Source organism: Aquarana catesbeiana, linkage group LG13 (assembly GCF_042186555.1).
Source record: "Aquarana catesbeiana isolate 2022-GZ linkage group LG13, ASM4218655v1, whole genome shotgun sequence".
In the NCBI taxonomy this organism is placed as follows: Eukaryota; Metazoa; Chordata; class Amphibia; order Anura; family Ranidae; genus Aquarana; species Aquarana catesbeiana.
Genome location: NC_133336.1, coordinates 63,096,050 through 63,115,616, shown reverse-complemented (window position 1 = coordinate 63,115,616; position 19,567 = coordinate 63,096,050). Strand labels below are relative to the sequence as shown.

Below are 19,567 nucleotides of genomic sequence, written 5' to 3'. Positions count from 1 at the left end.
GAGCGCTGCCTCTGAAACCGCCATCAGCCCACCGGGAAACTCCGAGTAGTCCTGTTGGTCGGCACATGCCTGATTTGTGCAGTGGCAGGATCGGTCAGGAGGGTTCAGGATAGGATAAAATATTGAATACCTTGATTAAGGCCGGGTTCACACCTATGCGAATTAGATGCGGCATATCAGGAGAATGTGACTGGCTCCCTATGGAGCCGGTTCACATATCTCCATTGTGGCTGTGGAGCGCACTGCACAGAAACGCTGTGTGTCTTTGGCTCGGTTTCAGGGCCAAATTCAGGCATAGAATCGGCCCCGATTCGTCCCTGAAACAGGGAACAGGGACGCACAGCGCTCCTGTGCAATCCGCAGTGGGTTCCAGTGTGAACCGAGCCTAAAATAAATATCCTGTTTCTCTCTTGGGATTTAGGTGACCTGCACTATGGTTATAGCAGATACATTCAGGTTAACACTTTTAGGTGTGTGGGAAAGCGCGTCCCTCGCTGGGTGCCTTGGTTTGTCCCACGACACCTGTTTTAAGTGTATCTAAAAACAGAAAACACAAATGTACTATATTGCAGCTTACCAGTCGGTCAATATGGTGGCTGCAAAAGTTTTCTGTTTGCAGGCTAAGGACATTTTTAGCAAGTATAGAAAATACCTGTTATTCTTGCCAGAAATGCAGTATCCTCATCGCTTCCTGAGAGGTTAAAGGCACCAAAAACAATGTTATCTCTTTTTTGTAAACTACTAATCTTATCAGTCAACTATATAATGTGAATGAACAAAGGCAGACATGATCGAAGTCTAATTAATGTGACCATTCGGCTCGGTTCACACTGGTGCAACATACACTGCGACTTTAAGAGCACATGTCACATGACATTTAGAAAATCAATGGTATGACATGTGGCGGTCCGACTTTGAAAAAGGTTCCTGTACTACTTTGGTCTGACTTGGGCACGATTTCAGCCCATTGATTTAAATGTAAGTCGGATCATCATCTAAACTGATCCGACTTGTGGCATGTGACTTGTGCTCCGAGGATCTTGAAGGAGAACCGCACACCAAAACAATAAAAAAAACATCCCCATACCAGACCCTTATCCGAGCATGAAGCCTGACAGGTCAGAAAAGGGGGGGGGGGGAGAGCGAGGGGGGGGAAGAGCGGGGGGGGGAGCGAGGGTGGGTGGGTGCTTTGCCTCAGGTGGTGACATCACAAGAGGGTGGAGTCTCTAGATGACATCACCAAATGACCATGCCCCATGGCCATATAAGAAATGGCAGACAGCGGGAGCCGGCATAACAGCGGAAGATAGCGTCAGGAGAAATCATCAGCGGAGGGAGAACTGGCAGAAGAACCGGCAGAAGAACCAGAGGAAGAAGACATCAGTGGAGGGGGAAGACCCGGAGGGAGAAGACCCACTGGAGCTACGACGGGAGACATTCTTCATTTTTAATAGAGGACTTTGTCAAAAACCTGTGTACTGTCTTCATTTATTTTTTACACTTTTTTGTGGTGAATGGGTAGGCCATACTCCTTCACATAGGGGGAGGGCGGGATCTGGGGGTCCCCTTGTTAAAGGGGCTTCCAGATTCCGATAAGCCCCCTGCCCGCAGAGCCCCACAACCACCACCCAGGGTTGTCGAGAAGAGGCCCTTGTCCCCATCGACAAGGTGCTTTGGGGTGGGGGGGCGCAGAGACCCTCCTGCTCCAAAGCATGCACCCCCCCATGTTGTGGCCTGGGGCACTCACTCATCCACCTCTTTTTCTGATCTGCCAGTCTGCGTGCTCAGGTAAGGGTCTGGTATGGATTTTGGGGGAGAACCCCACTTTTTTTTTCATTTTGGCGTGGGGTTCCCCTTAAAATCCATACCAGACCGAAGAGTTTGGTATGGTCTTGGGGGGGACCCTATGCCATTTTTTTTTACATTTTGGCGTGGGGTTTTCCCCTCAAGATTCATACCAGACTCAAAGGGCCTGGTATGATCGCATAAAAGTAGGATCCCGTTCATTGAAGTCGCATGGAAGTCAGACATGAAGTCGTAGGGCAAAGTCGGATCAGAAGTCGTCCGACATCCATGTTTGAGCAGTGTGAACCCAGCCTTAGGGATTAGCTCTGGCATGTTCAGATCCTAATCAGAACCCACCTGAGTGAGCCAACCAGGAATCTGTCACTGTACTGGGCCAATCATCTGTGGCCAGAGCATTCCCCGCCCTGCAGCTGCAAGAATACAAGGAGCAAGTACAGTATACAACTGGGAAAATGAAGAACACAGGTAATATATGTTGCAGGCTACGACCTACTTATGTGGCACTCAGTAGGAGTGGAGGAGGAAGTAGCAGAGTGCATATTTCTCTTGAAAATTGGAATGGGGAACTGAAACAGTCTAATAAAATCAAGTCAAGGGAAGAGAAAGTTTCTATATGCCTAAAAAGGATTGCTTCACCACTTCTGGGCCAGATGTATGGAAACTGGAGCAAATCTGAAACTGGTTTATAATAATCCAACTGCACTTGGAAAAAGGAACAATATGATTAACAGTTATAGGTGAAAGCTAAAAAGTTTGCCCCAGTTTCCACAAATCAGTACGACTCCAAGACCCCATTCACATCTGAGCAGGAACTCGGGTTCTAGAATGCGTTTTTTGCGCATTTTGGAGTGTTTGTGCTCGTCTCGCAAAGGGCAGTTCGTTCACTTAAATGGGCTGACCTATGCGTGGCAAATTCTCCAACGAAGCTCCAAAACTTTTTTGGAGTGGAGCGTGGTGCATTTTTTTGCTGTGCGTGTGCCACACAATGCACATTTTCTACCAAAGGTTAGGGTGCCATTAACAATTACTGGGAACTCAACGTGTATTTACAGTGTATTTGTAGCACATTTCTGAAACGTGTAGCAAAATGCGTGTTTTTCTATGGTTTTGTCGCTCGTTCCAGAAACGCCCAGGTGTGAATGTAGCCTAAAGTTTGCCATACAGGCAGATATCTCTTTATCTGGAACAATGCAACATTGCAAACTTTTAGGCCTTGTTGAAATGACATGCATGCCCAGTGCAGGGCCATCTTTTGCTGGCATGGTGATGCACAAGTGCTGCATGCATCCCCATGCGGACATCCCATCGTTGTCTACTGGTACACACGACTGTTCGGACACAGCCACCATGTCCCAATATGACATGCAGGTTGGAGTCTTCAAATGCACACAGGGTTGGGTTTGGGAACCCGCATGTCATATTTAGACACAGCGTCTGTGTCCGTGCAGCATTGTGTTCCAGTAGACACCAATGGACTGCCTAAATGGGGATGCATGCAAAACCTGTGCTGGCAGAACACTGCCCCATGTGGCACACGGCGGTAATCAGCTGTGTGAACATTATAAATCTGAAAGCTTCAAAAGCAGAAAAGGAAAAAAAGGGTTCCTACTAAACATCTAAAAGGAAAAAAAAAAAACAGTATTAGTTGTCCAAAGTGTCCCGACTCTACTTTACAAATTAGAAGCTGTCAGATCTGATGTGATGAAAGATGATATAGCTTGATCATACGGCTCCATAACTGTATGTGTTTATATCAGACAACCAGCTCAACTCATGAAGCTAAAACAAAGCTAAAACACCAGAATGAATCCTCCCATCCTTCACAGCCACGGAAGTTGCCGGTTTGATCTGCAGTTGCCCTGGTGCTGCTCGTGATCAGTTATGACAGCAGCCATTTGATGGCTTAACAGTTCTGTAGCAGCAGTTCTAGAGAGCACAAGCAACTGTGACAATTATCATTCACTGCTTTTCTTGAATGTAACTGCTTCTGGAAACTTAAGTTGAAGGGTTTAGCTCTTGCTTTAATCACTTGCCTACAGGGCACTTTCACCCCCTTCCTGCCCAGGCCAATATTCAGCTTTCGGCGCTGTTCCACTTTGAATGACAATTGCACGGTCATGCAACTCTGTACCCATGTGACATTTTTATAATTTCTTTTCACACAAATAGAGCTTTCTTTTGGTGGTATTTAATCGCCACTAGGTTTACAAAAATAAATAAATAAATATAAACTTTTTCATAGATTGTTATGCATTTTTTCTCTGGCTCTGATGGGCTGCACTGATTTGCACTAATGAGGCTGCACTGATAGGTGGCACTTATGAGGAGGCACTGATTGGCAGCACTGCTGGGCACAGATTGGCCGCACTGGTGGGCACTGTAGGGACTGCACTGGTAATCAGGACAATGATAATAAGTGCTGTGTTTATGAGTGCATATGTCCCGTTTAGAGAAGCTGGTTATCGGCTCTCTTCTCTCCTAAGGATGAGCTCCGGCGTGTTCACACAGCCCACGCGCAGAGCCCGCCGGGCAGTCAGCACTATGCTGCGCTAATCACAGGCAGTGAGATATTGTCCTGATCTCTGCAGCCACGCATCGGGACAATGTCTCACTGCCTGTGATTAGCGGAGCGCAGTGCTGACTTCCTGGCGGGCTCTGCGAACATGCCGGTGTTCTGACGAGAAGTGTCCTCCTATCAGATAGTGTCCACTCCATACTGCGCAGGCACAGCGCCTGCGCAGTACGGAGGAGAAGGAGATGCCGAAAGTGTCCGAAGTTGATCAGCTGACCATCAGCTGTACACGGCGCTTGGGCACTTATTAGCGATGGCTTTGCAAGAGGGCCCCTCGCGGGCTCGCTTCACTCGCCACGCTTCAGGCAGGGCCTCGCTGCGCTCGGCATCTATTTATTCTTGCTCTATGTCCACTTGGATAGTAGGGAATGAACCTGGACACAGGGTAAGAATAAAAGCGCAGGCGCCGTGTACAGCTGACGATCAGCTGTTGAACTTCGGAGACTTTCGGCTCTTGTTTGTCCTCTGTACTGCGCCTGCGCAGTACAGGGCGGACACCTTTGGATGGGGGACAGTATTCGACAAGACACCAGAGCTCATCCTTACTCCTCACACAGTAAGCATGAAGAAAGGAGTGTTGATAACCGGCTTCTATTTACATCCGTGATCAGCTGTGATTGGACACAGCTGATTATGGGGTAAAGAGCCCCTAATTGGCTTCTTACCTCAATCTGTGATTAGCCCTGAAATCTGTTAGATTTCTTACACAGGCTAAACAATAAAAATCTCTGTGGTTAAGACCAGCTTTAGGCCTCATGTACACTACTGCTGGTAAAATGGACGTTTAGGAGCAGTTGGGCATTTTTTTCAACTGCTCCTGGTCTCTCCTCAATGTTATCTTATCAGTACATGTACACAGGGTTGTTTCTAGTAGTTTCTAGGCAGTTGAGTTTAGAGCCTTTTTTTGGAACGCAAAAAAATGGGTTCAGAAGCTGAGTTTAGAGGCATTTCAAACGCTTCTAAACGTGGCTAAACGGACGTTTTAAACATGGGTTACTATCGGTCAACTTAAATCGTTCAGGAGAGGTTGTAAAAACATCCCGTGTACATGAAGCCTTATGCCCCGTACACACGGTCGGACTTTGTTCGGACATTCCGACAACAAAATCCTAGGATTTTTTCCGACGGATGTTGGCTCAAACTTGTCTTGCATACACACGGTCACACAAAGTTGTCGGAAAATCCGATCGTTCTGAACGCGGTGACGTAAAACATGTACGTCGGGACTATAAACGGGGTAGGGGCCAATAGCTTTCATCTCTTTATTTATTCTGAGCATGCGTGGCACTTTGTCCGTCGGATTTGTGTACACACGATCGGAATTTCCGACAACGGATTTTGTTGTCGGAAAATTTTATAGCCTGCTCTCAAACTTTGTGTGTCGGAAAATCTGATGGAAAATGTGTGATGGAGCCCACACACGGTCGGAATTTCCGACAACAAGGTCCTATCACACATTTTCCGTCGGAAAATCCGACCGTGTGTATGGGGCATTATAGTCACATGGCTGAAAATAAAGATCCTTATCCTTGTGTATAGCTTTGTGATATGATCTCAAAATGTTTTCTGTTTCAAAGTGTTCTTGTTGCTTATAGCAGCCGTATCCTTTGCTCAGGTGTGGAACAAGGAATGTGAGAACCCCATAAAAAGATACAGACCATACATTGATTAAATGAGGCCACATACAGTATATTTTGTTGCAATGTATTTAAATTGGAATACAAACCTTTCCAAAACTTCCTTTTCCCAACACACGAAAGAAGGTGAAATCCTCAATTCCTAATTTGTACTGTGTAGACATGTTGGAAAGCGAATCTTCTTCAGAACCATTTTCTGATCTTGCAGGGCTGCCATCAGAACACTACAAAGAGAGTCAGATTATAGTTAGTAGAGCTATAGTAGTTAGTATAGTATAGCATTGCTAAACAATTGATGTATTGACTTCATGACAACCAGCCTGCCCATAGATGGATCAAATCTTGGACAGTCTCTGCTGAACCATCTGAGATTCAATCCACCTATGGCCGGCTTTAAAGTAAAAAAGGCTTGGGAAATATGTAATGGGAAATAATAACAGTCACTTGCTTGGGCTCCTAGTACTATGATATTGCATTCTGAGTTGCTACAGTATGTAAGGTCATCATGCTCATAACTATGATGTAATTACATGAATTCTGAGACCCTCGGACAGAAGTTTCAGAGAATGTGGAAGGTTTAAATAGCCCTTGTCTACAGAATAGGGGAAAGTCTTTAACACAGGGCAAAAGGGGCAGCTGCCCCGGGCCTAGTCATTGTCGTGGGGCCCAAAGCAGCTGCCCCTTGAGCCACCCCCTATCTGCAAATAGTTAATAAGTAGATTCAGGAGGGCCAAGAAAATGTTTTCCCAGGGTCCAATAATTATTAAAGATGGCCCTGGCATATCTATATATGCAAAACAGATCAATGATACCCATCGGACTGTTCTAAGGGTACATCACCATCCATACAATAATTTCCATATAGTTAAACAAATATTTACACTTTATTAGCACAAGTACAATTGAAAACAAAATGGCTGATTTAATACAAACACAGTATCTCTTAGGTTTTACACAGTATCCTTTTTTTATCCGTATATTAACTCTCACACAGGCCCACTGGGTGGGACAGTTTTTGCAACGCATTTCGTGAATTCTAATTTGCTTCATCAGGAGTGGATGTTATTATTAAGATATCTACAAAATGCAGTTATACAAAATAAACCATGTGAGTATAGTAGTATCCATAAACAGTATAGTATGGAAAGCATAGATGAATTTTATAGAGACATAGTGACATCTTCAATGTCTCTATAATATTGATCTATCAGCCCCCAAATTTTCCACTCGCCTACTGGAAAATGGTTTCTGGCGGGTGTGGGCTGCCTCTGAGTGAGGGGGGATGACACAGGCAAGGCTGCAATGGTGGGCACAGGTCACGCTGCATTGATGGGCACAGGCGAGGCTGCAATGATGGGCACAGGCGAGGCTGCAATGATGGGCACAGGCGAGGCTGCAATGATGGACACTGGTCACACTGCGTTGGTGGGCACAGGTGAGGCTGCATTGATGGGCACAGGTGAGGCTGCATTGATGGGCACAGGTGAGGCTGCACTGATGGGCACAGGCAAGGCTGCAATGATGGGCACAGGCGAGGCTGCAATGATGGGCACAGGCGAGGCTGCAATGATGGGCACAGGCGAGGCTGCAATGATGGGCACAGGTGAGGCTGCAATGATGGACACTGGTCACACTGCGTTGGTGGGCACAGGTGAGGCTGCATTGGTGGGCACAGGTAAGGCTGCATTGGTGGGCACAGGTAAGGCTGCATTGGTGGGCACAGGTAAGGATGCATTGATGGGCACAGGTAAGGATGCATTGATGGGCACAGGTGAGGCTGCATTGATGGGCACAGGTGAGGCTGCATTGATGGGCACAGGTGAGGCTGCATTGATGGGCACAGGTGAGGCTGCATTGATGGGCACAGGTGAGGCTGCATTGATGGGCACTGGTGAGGTTGCATTGATGGGCACTGGTGAGGTTGCATTGATGGGCACTGGTGAGGCTGCACTGATAGGCACCGATAAAGTTGTTGTTCAGATTTTTTTTTGTAACTTAATTCTGCATAAAACATTTAAGTATCAATTCATGAGATAATTTACGAGGGCGTGTTTAGGGGCGGAATTAGGGGCAGGGAAGGGGTTGGGTGAGGCAACTGGTCGCGAGTAGCTCAGGACTTGAAATTTTGAGCCCTGCTAGAATACTCACATTGTTCTGCCTCTAACAGGATATTAATTAGGTTGTTTTGCTTGCAATATCAGATTTGACCACAAGATGGAGCCAGTGGTAAATTTATTATTTAGGCAGAAACTAGAAACTTTTACTAAAAGTTCCCATCATTCTTTAGTCTAAGGAAGAATAACAGGTGTATCCTGGAGACTCAGACTCAATCTTAGAGACTGAAATAAGGAACCAGCTATCTGAGCACATGTTGGACTAAAACTTGCATCCCCTAAATGCAGCATTGCTGGTAAAAATTACTTATCACCATCTTCAGCCTAGTTTATTCATTGCATTTCTGTATACTTTATATATACGGATTATATCTGTATTTGTTTTTTCTCAATAGTTTTGCCCAACCCTGTTTTGTTAATAAATCTTCAAAATGACACTCAGTCTGGCTTATTGCAGAATAGGAGGGTTTAGCTGCATGTCAAGTTACACACAGGGAAACTTGTAGCGAGGACAGAACACACATGGTTTATATTGTATTTTGTAGATATCTTTATCAGTGGTCGGTTTTGCATACACATATACTGTATAGATAAGGATGTTGGGACATCACCTTTTGGACCATAGTTGACACCTCTTATTGATTTTAAGGGCTCCTTTACATCTATGCCTTTTAATGTACATATTTTTAACACAAGTACACTTGTTAATCCAGCCATACATGCTTTAAAATTTCTCCGGGTCAGCAGAGACTGCCCGGATTTTGATCCATGTATGGGCAGGCTGGTTGTACACAAGTTGATCTACTGATCGACTTGTGTGCAACCAGGCTGTTGTAAAAAAAAAAATCCCAATCAGGCAGCCAACTATGGCTGGCAGTGCTGATTAGTGTATTTTAACATCAGGGAAGTCTCCTCTCTGTCAGAATACAAAGGCTCAGCAGAAGGATTCTCCCATCCAACCAGCAGGTTGAATTAAAGAAAATGACTCATGTATGGCCAGCCTTAGCCATATATTAACTGGTGCTAGCTCTCATCTGTGTTATAAAAAGACCGCTTTTCTCTCTTTCTGGTATTGTTTTTCATTGTTGTGTTTGTGTGATTCTTTATGCAAACATAGTTTCTAGTGCTTTTAGTATGCATTTCCTGTTTTTTGTGGTTCCTACTAACGATACAATTTGTGACCATATCCTGTATGCTCCAGCTCAATGTTCATCATAAATAATATCAGATAGCGAAGGTGCATCCATTTTTCCCTTTCATTGTAGTTTCCATGAATAATAAAAGTTTCTTGAGATGCATAATCCATTTATATAGGCAATAACCCCATTGTGTATTATGACAGTGTGATAAAAATACTTCTCTACATTAAATCATTACAATTTGTGTTTCTATTATTAAAAAATACTTTATTTCTTTTTTTGTAAATAGATTTTTATAATTTGTGGTTACCATTTTATAATATCAAGTGACTGTTGGACTTTTTATAACAAAATATTTATACTTTTTATGAGTCTATAAATGATATGGTGGTAGGGAACTCAATTCTTAGAAGGACAGAGAGGGCAATCTGTAACAAAGACCTGAAGCGACGAACTTTATGTTGTCTACCGGGTGCATTGGTTCAGCACATCATGGATCTGGTGGACAGATTACTGGGAGGGGCTGGGGAAGACCCGGCTGTCGTGGTGCACATTGGCACCAATGGCAAAGTCAGAGGCAGGTGGAGTGTCCTAAAGAATGATTTTAGAAACCTAGGAGCTAAATTGAGGAAAAAGACCTCCACGGTAGTTCTCAGGAATACTCCCGGTACCTCGAGCCACACCAGAAAGGCAGAGGGAGGTTAGGAAAGTAAACAAGTGGCCGAGGAGCTGGTGTAGTAAGGAGGGGTTTGGGTTCCTGAAGAACTGGGCCGACTTCTCAATCTGTCACCAGTTCTATAGAAGGAACAGACTGCACCTAAATGAGGAGGGTGCAGATCTGCTGGGAGTAAAGATGGCCGAAAAGTTAGAGGGGTTTTTAAACTAGGCGATGAGGGGGGAGGGTCCAGAGGTAGAGATAGTCAGCAATGAACATATTCCAGAGGGTAGTTTTGGGGTGCATTAGTGGTAGGTTGACTAAAGCACATAAACCCGAGGTAAGAATAGTTACAAGTCCTGTTTGTAATCTCAGAACACCCAATAAAAGAACAGTATGCAACCGGTCTAAACTACGTGGCATGTTCACCAATGCCAGGAGCCTGGCGGACAAGATGGGTGAACTAGAGATACTGTTGAACGAGGAAGATTTAGATTTTGTGGAAATTTCAGAGACCTGGTTCAACAGCTTTGATGATTGGCTGGCAACCATTCAAGGGTATTACCTTTATCACAGGGATAGAGAGAGTACAAAAGGGGGGGTATGCCTATATATCAAGAATAATGTACACGTGAATGTGAGAGATGACATCACTAGGGGAGCTAGGGAGGAGGTGGAATCCTTATGGGTAGAACTCCAAAGGGATGAAGCTAAGGGAAAAATAATAATGGGAGTATGCTATAGGCCCCCTAACCTGAGGGGGGAGGGGGAGACGGACCTTACATCACAATTTGAATTAGCATCAAGGATGGGAAGTGTTATCATAATGGGGGATTTTAATTATCGAGACATAGACTGGGCGGAGGGAACCATGCCTTCGTCTAAGGCTCGCCGGTTCCTAAATGTCTTGCAGGACAATTTCATGGGTCAGATGGTAGACGCACCAACTAGAAACAAGGCGTTACTAGATCTACTGATTGCCAACAACACAGACCTGATCACAGATGTGGAAATACAGGGCAATTTAGGAAACAGCGATCACAGGTCAATTGGCTTCAGTATAAATCACACAAATAGGAAACACAAGGGGAACACAAAGACACTGAATTTCAAAAGAGCCAACTTCCCTAAACTATGAACCTTGCTAGAAGAAATAAATTGGGATAAAATCTTAGAAACAAAGAACACAGAGGAGAGATAGGTTTGCTTTAAGAGCATATTAAATAAGGGCATTAGCCAGAGCATCCCATTGGGAAATACATTTAAAAGAGCGAACAAAAAGTCCTGGATGGCTTAACTCCAATGTAAAAATGCATATAAAAGCAAAGGAGAAGGCCTTCAAAAAATACAAGGCTGAGGAATCATCATCAGCATTCAGACTTTACAAAGAATGGAACAAGATATGTAAGGGTGCAATTAGGGCGGCTAAGATAGAACACAAAAAACACATAGTGGAGGAGAGCAAAAAAAAAATCCCAAGAAATTCTTTAAGTATATAAACAGTAAAAAATGGAGGACAGACCATATTGGCCCCATAAAGACAGAGGAAGCACATATGGTTACAAAAGATGGGGAGATTTATTGAATTTATTCTTCTTCTCAGTTTTCACGAGGGAATCGGGTGGGGGGGGGGGGGGTCAGTAACCAAAACTGCAGTGTTTGTTCTCATGACACACCACAGGAAGCACCCTCATGGCTAACAGAGGACAGAATTAGAAACAGACTTGGGAAACTTAACATTAATAAATCACCGGGACCAGATGGCTTGCACCCAAGGGTACTTAGGGAACTCAGTCAAGTAACTGCCAGATCATTGTTCCTAATTTTTACTGACAGTCAACTGACTGAAATGGTACCAGCTGATTGGAGAAAAGCCAATGTAGCACCAAAATTTTAAAAAAAGGGTCAAAATACATCCCTGTGAATTACAGACCAGTTAGCCCAACATCAACAGTATGAAAGCTCTTGGAGGGGATGTTAAGGGACTACATACAAGATTTTAGTAATGAAAACGGTATCATTAGCAGTAATGAGCATGTATTTATGAGGAATCATTATTGCCAAACCAATCTATTATCCTTCTATGAGGAGGTGAGTTGCCAGCTAGATAAAGGAAGGCCCGTAGACGAGTTGTATCTGGATTTTGCAAAAGTATTTGACACAGTTCCACATTAACGTTTACTGTACCAAGTAAGGTCCTTTGGCATTGACCATAGGGTGAGTACATGGATTGAAAACTGGCTACAAGGGTGAGTTCAGAGGGTGGTGATAAATGGGGAGTACTCGGAATGGTCAGGGATGGGTAGTGGGGTCCCCCAGGGTTCTGTGCTGGGACCAATCCTATTTAATTTGTTCATAAATGACCTGGAGGATGGGATAAACAGTTCAATCTCTGTATTTGCTAACAACACTAAGCTAAGCAGAGCAATAACTTCTCCGCAGGATGTGGAAAGCTTGCAAGAAGATCTGAACAAATTAATGGGGTGGGCAACTACATGGCAAATGGGGTTTAATGTAGAAAAACGTAAAATAATGCATTTGGGTTGCAAAAATATGAATGCAATCTATACGCTGGGGGGAGAACCTCTGGGGCAATCTAGGATGGAAAAGGACCTGGGGGTCCTAGTAGATGATAGGCTCAGCAATGGCATGCAATGCCAAGCTGCTGCTAACAAAGCAAACAGAATATTGGCATGCATTAAAAAGGGGATTAACTCCAGGGATAAAGCAATAATTCTCCCACTCTCCAAGACTCTGGTCCGGCCGCACCTGGAGTATGCTGTCCGGTTCTGGGTACCAGTCCTCAGGAAGGATGTACTGGAAATGGAGCGAGTACAAAGAAGGGCAACAAAGCTAATAAAGGGTCTGGAGGATTTTAGTTATGAAGAAAGGTTACGAGAACTGAACTTATTCTCTCTGCAGAAGAGACGCTTGAGAGGGGATATGATTTCAATTTACAAATACCATACTGGTGACCCCACAGTAGGGATAAAACTTTTTTGTGGAAAGAAGTTTATTAAGACACGTGGCCACTCGTAGAGGGTTCTTTACTATAAGAGTGGCAAGGATGTGGAACTCCCTTCCACAGGCGGTGGTTTCAGCGGGGGGCATCGATAGTTTAAAAAAACTATTAGATAAGCACCTGAACAACTGCGACATACAGGGATATACAATGTAATACTGACATATAATCAAACACATAGGTTGGACACGATGGACTTGTGTCTTTTTTCAACCTCACCTACTATGCAACTGTATAATATACAGTGGGGAAAATTTTTATTTGATCCCCTGCAGATTTTGTAAGTTTGCTCACTTACAAAGAAATGAAGGGTCTATAATTTTAATCATAGGTGTATTTTAAATAGAGACAGAATATCAACTAAAATCCAGAAAAAAATACATGATAAAAAGGGTATAAAATTGAGTTGCAGTTCCGTGAGTAAAATAAGTATTTGATCCCCTACCAACCAACAATAATTCTGGTTCCCACAGACTGGCTACAGAATGTGCTCATGTGGTACACAGATTAGTCCCGTCAACATAAGAAGGTGCTCCTAACGACAACTCGTTATGTGTATAAAAGACACCTGTCCACAGAATCTCTTCCATTCAAACCTCACCGTCATGGGCAAGACCAAAAAGCTGTCAAAGGACATCAGGGACAAGATTGTAGACCTGCACAAGGCTGGAATGGGCTATAAGACCATCAGCAAGAAGCATTGTGAGAAGGAGACGACTGTTGGGTGATTGTTCGCAAATAGAAGAAATACAAAATAACCATCAATCGCCCTCGGTCTGGAGCTCCATGCAAGACTTTGTCTTCTGGTGTAAGGATGATCATGAGAAAAGTGAGGGATCAGCCCATAACTACACAGGAGGAGCTTGTGAAGGATCTCAAGTAGAGCTGCACGATTCTGGAAAAAATGAGAATCGCAATTTTTTTTGCTTAGAATAAAGATCACGATTCTCTCATGACGCAATATCATCTTTCACATTATACAAAAAAAAATGGGCTAACTTTACTGTTCAGATTTTTTTTAATTCATTGAAGTGTATTTTTTTCCAAAAAATTGTGTTTGAAAGACCACTGCGCAAATACAGTGTGACATAAAATATTGCAACGACCATCATTTTATTCTCTAGGGTCTCTGCTAAAAAAATATATAAATTGTTTGGGGATTCTAAGTAATTTTCTAGCAAGAAATACAGATTTTTATCTTGTAAGCATATGCCGCCATGGATTGAAATCCGGAAGCACTAGGCAAGGCTCCCCCCTCAAGAAGGCACATGTACAGGCCTGTATGAAGTTTGCCAATGAACATCTAAATGATTCAGAGAAGTATTGGGAGAAAGTTCTGTTGTCAGATGAGACCAAAGTTGAGCTCTTTGGCATTAACTCGACTCGCCGTGTTTGGAGGAAGAAAAATGCTGACTGTGACCCTAAGAACACCATCCCTACAGTCAAACACAGAGGTGGAAACATGATGCTTTGGGGCTGTTTCTCTGCTAAAGGTACAAACCGACTTTGCTGCATTGAGGGGCCAATGGACGAGGCCATGTATTGTACAATCTTAGATGAGAACCTTCTTTCCTCAGCTAGAACACTGAAGATGGGTCGTGAATGGGTCTTCCAGCATGACAATGACCCAAAACATACCGCCAAGGCAACAAAGGAGTGGCTCAAGAAGAAGCACATTAAGGTCATGGAGTGGCCTAACCAGTCTCTAGACCTTAATCCCATAGAAAGTTTATGGAGGGAGCTAAAACTTCGAGTTGCCAAGCGACAGCCAAGTAATCTTTAGGATTTAAAGATCTGTAAAGAAGAGTAGACCAAAAACCCTCCTGAGATGTGTGCAAACCTGGTCACTAACTACAAGAAACATCTTACCTCTGTGCTTGCCAACAAGGGTTTCTCCACCAAGTACTAAGTCATGTTTTGTTTGGAGATCAAATATTTATTTTACTCACTGAACTGCAACTCAATTTATAACATTTGTATCATGCGTTTTTTTCTGGATTTTTAGTTAATATTCTGTCTCTATCATTTAAAATACACCTATGATAACAATTATAGCCCCTTTAATTCTTTTGTAGGTGGGCAAACGTACAATATCTGCAGGGGATCAAATAATAATTTTCCCCACTGCATATAGAAAAAAAAATGTATGTATTTATATATATATATATATATATATATATATATATATATATATATATATATATATATATATATTTACTTATTTGCATTTCTTTTAGGACGCACTTCTTTTTGGGGGGTTGCTTTGGTATATCGAAGCAGCCCCACCAAAGCGATTCAGCTTAATCATGAAATCATTATTCACAATACTGCTGGATATTAATAAACAGGAGATCTAATGTCTCTTAGTATGTACAGTATCTGGAATATCCTTCCATTGCTTCCACAACAGAAAGAACAACAGTAATAAATGCTGTCCTTGCCTGCCACCTTGTGGATATTTTGGGGAACACATTTAAACTCAAACTGCTACAGTTTGAACTGACGCATATGAAAGATATAAATAACTAGTTTGGGTATACGCAACTTTATGAGGTTCACATACTGAAAGAAAATAATTTGTTTTGCTTATAGTAGTTGATTAGAATAGTCCTTTCATATCCTGATCTTGTCAACAGTCATACTACAGGTATCTGGAATAAATATCAACAAATGGATTGTCTAGTGTCCATAATCAGAAATAAATATGGGATTTGAAGTCACTGTGACACTTTAACCAATACACAGTAGGGACCATTTATAAAAATTGGTTTACAGCCTGTGTCAACAAGCTTTTGTTTGCATCAGGACTACCCCTCCTCCCATATAGGTCAACAGAACCCAAAATCACTTGAAGTAGGTCAAATGCCCTTGTGAACAAACTCTGAATGATCTCTGAAGAATCTCAAACTGATGTCAAATGCAATTAGAATACCCCTGATAGCAAAGTGTATTTACCCATTAACAAAAGCGGTTAGGTTTGGTTCACAATTGTAGTTGGGGGGCAGAAAAAACAGGCAGTTGAGCTGCGTTTTTTCCCTTGCCTCCTCAAAAGCTGCCAAGCCGGCTGTACAGGAGTATACATAAGCCACAGTTGTGATGGTTTTCATTGAGATGCAGCAAAAATTACCCCTTTGTTGCTTTTGTTGGGCAGTACAGCCTGCCAAAGGTGACCCATTCAAGTGAATAGGACCACGGCGCAACCGCCCTACAACTGCGTGCAGTGCAGGGATAAAGGCTTTTAGGGGTTAAAACAGGTAGTGAGGAAGACGCCTCCTTACTGCCTGTCAAACCCCTCTGAAAAGTGATCCACTTTGGATTCTATGGGTCAAAAAGTCCTCAAGGTGTTTGTGTTACTACCAGATTTAAATAGCTTTTTTTACTAGTGCAGATTATAATGGAAACAAGCTTCTGGTCATCATAGGTGATAGTTGTGTTGCACTCCTGTACTTACTGTATACCAGCAACAGATATATGCCTCTTTTTTGTTCCATAGACTTACCCGTGTGACCGCAATGTTTCCCGGCTGCAGGCCCATCCCCGCCAAGGCATTTGCCAGCTCCACAGAGTTCACTCCACAGTTATGAGCCACGTTTGCCTCGCACCGCTTGTGAACATTCATTTTACACACTGCAGAGAGAAAAGGATGAGAATGTTATTAAATACTACAATCGACCACTGAGACCAATCCGGGAACTGGGAAAGATGTTCAAGAAACACAGAAACCTTGTTCCCTTGTTCAAAGGACAATTGTCACAAGACAATATTCAATGTATGTAGATTTATTTCCTTCACTAAAGTGTATGTCAAGCCAAAAACGTTCTTTTAGTTTTAGTGTGGGGAAGGATTAGTACCGCTGTCAGGTTCTTCCTGCTATCCATGGCTCTGTCAGAGAGATTTACCCTCACTTCCTGTCCTACTGACAATGCCTTACTAGACAGGAAATTAGAGAAAAACTCCAACAGGGACACAGACAGCAGAACTAAACATCCAACAGCCTTTCAATATTCTACCAAAAAACAATTTTATTTTGGTCCGTGCTTCTGTTGAAGAGTTCCCCTCACTTCCTGGTAAATTGTTTTCAGTAGAACAGGAAATGAGGGGAAATTTCTCTAAGGATAGATTAAGACAAGAGACTAAATCTCCCTTACCGCTGAAGCCCAATCTGCATACCTCCTCACTGCCTGTTTTAACCCCCCAGGCAAATGCTCCGCATTGCACAACGTTGCAGGGTGTTTGCGACGTTTCCCTATTGACTTGATTGCGTTTGGTGGGCTTGCCATCTGCTGATCATTGGATGTTGTGTCCACTTTACCATGGGTTAAAGGGGGAAAGGGGGGTGGTTGGTGGCTGGCAAAATGCATCTCAACCACATCTTTTTTATGCCCCCCTAACCACAAGTCTAAACAAGGCCTAATGAAGCCACAGATGGCAGTAAAACCTGACGGGGGTTCCAAACTATGAAGAAAGACGTTTTCGGCTGGACATACATTATTTACTTATCGATTTCATCAGTGATGATGAGAGGGGTTTGGAGAAAGCTCATAAACAGCAAGAATTGCTCGTAGACTCCCCTGTAAAACATTTCTTTTCTCCTTTTGGATAACTGTATATACAGTGAGGGAAAAAGGTATTTGATCCCCTGCTGATTTTGTACTTTTGCCCACTGACAAAGAAATGATCAGTCTATAATTTTAATGGTAGGTCTATTTTAACAGTGAGAGACAGAATAACGACAAAAATACACATTTCAAAAAAGTTATAAATTGATTTGCATTTTAAAGAGTGAAATAAGTATTTGAACCCCTATCAATCAGCAAGATTTTTGGCTCCCAGGTATCTTCTATACAGTTAACGAGCTGAGATTAGGAGCACTCTCTTAAAGGAAGTGCTCTTAATCTCAGCTTGTCACCTGTATAAGACACACCTGTCCACAGAAGCAATCAATCAGATTCCAATCTCTCCACCATGGCCAAGACCAAAGATCTGTCCAAGGATGTCAGGGACAAGATTGTAGACCTACACAAGGCTGGAATGGGCTACAAGTCCTTCGCCAAGCAGCTTGGTGAGAGGGTGGCAACAGTTGGTGCGATTATTTGCAAATGGAAGAAACACAAAATAACTGTCAATCTCCCTCGGTCTGGGGCTCCATGCAAGATCTCACCTCGTGGAGTTTCAATGATCATGAGAACGGTGAGGAATCAGCCCAGAACTACAAGGGAGGATCTTGTCAATAATCTCAAGGCAGCTGGGACCATAGTCACCAAGAAAACAATTGGTAACACACTACGCCGTGAAGGACTGAAATCCTGCAGCGCCCGCAAGGTTCCCCTGCTCAAGAAAGAACATGTACAGGCCCCTCTGAAATTTGCTAATCAACATCTGAATGATTCAGAGGAGAACTGGGTGGAAGTATTGTGGTCAGATGAGATCAACATCGAGCTCTTTGGCATCAATTCAACTCGCCGTGTTTGGAGGAGGAGGAATTCTGCCTATGATCCCAAGAACACCATCCTCACCATCAAACATGGAGGTGGAAACATAATGCTTTGGGTGTGTTTTTCTGCTAAGGGGACAGGACAACTTCACCGCATAAAGGGACGATGGACAGGGCCATGTACCGTCAAAATCTTGGGTGAGTACCTCCTTCCCTCAGCCAGGGCATTGAAAATGGGTTGTGGATAGGTATTCCAGCATGACAATGACCCAAACCACACGGCCAAGGCAACAAAGGAGTGGCTCAAGAAGAAGCACATTAAGGTCCTGGAGTGACCTAGCCAGTTTCCAGACTATAATCCCATAGAAAATATGTGGAGGGAGCTGAAGGATTGAGTTACCAAACGTCAGCCTTGAAACCTTCATAACTTGGAGAGGATCTGCAAAGAGAAGAAGTGGGGCAAAATCCCACCTGAGATTTGTGCAAACCTGATGGCAAACTACAAGAAACGTCTGACCTCTGTGATTGCCTACAAGGGTTTTGCCACCAAGTACTAAGTCATGTTTTGCGAAGGGGTCAAATACTTATTTCACTCATTAAAATGCAAATCAATTTATAACTTTTTTGAAATGTGTGTTTCAGGATTTTTTTTGTTGTTATTCTGTCTCTCACTGTTAAAGTAAACCTACCATTAAAATTATAAACTGATCATTTCTTTGTCAGTGAGCATACATACAAAATCAGCAGGGGATCAAATACTTTTTTCCCCTCACTGTAAGTGCTGGGTGCCGTGGTGATGCCCCTTTAAGGGGTGGGTCCATGTACCTAAAAGATTCCCTCAGTCTTCCAGGTTCAATGATGCAGCCAAGCATTTACCTATAAGACGGAGAACATCTAGTGGTGAAAAGAAATTGCTCCAAGTTGGGCTTCAAAGTGCAACTCCATCCAAACTTTTTTTGGTTTTGGATATATTATTGGATAAGGGTTAGATCATGGGTCAGGTTTTTGCCATCAACGTTCCCGGTTGGGATAATTCCCCTTCCAGAGATAATGCTACCACAGATGGCCAAAAACCATGACCGAGGTTCTGCTGTCCAAACTAGAAAAATTGTCCAGAGTTGACAAACTTTTACATATTCCACTTGGCCAGTTCAAACAGTTAATAAAAGAGTTCCTGAAAGAGTAGGC

At 43.2% G+C, this 19,567-nt stretch overlaps 1 protein-coding gene across 1 annotated transcript in view; it reads right to left on the bottom strand.

Moving 5' to 3' along the window:
• Positions 1–19,567, bottom strand: part of PRKCH (protein kinase C eta) — a 168,640-nt gene that overhangs the window by 96,263 nt on the left and 52,810 nt on the right. The window contains exons 6-7 of the mRNA XM_073609127.1: positions 16,445–16,572; positions 6,105–6,239 (exon numbers count right to left, since the gene is read on the bottom strand). Of these exons, the coding sequence (XP_073465228.1) occupies positions 6,105–6,239; positions 16,445–16,572 (263 nt within the window). The remainder of the gene's footprint in view (positions 1–6,104; positions 6,240–16,444; positions 16,573–19,567) is intronic.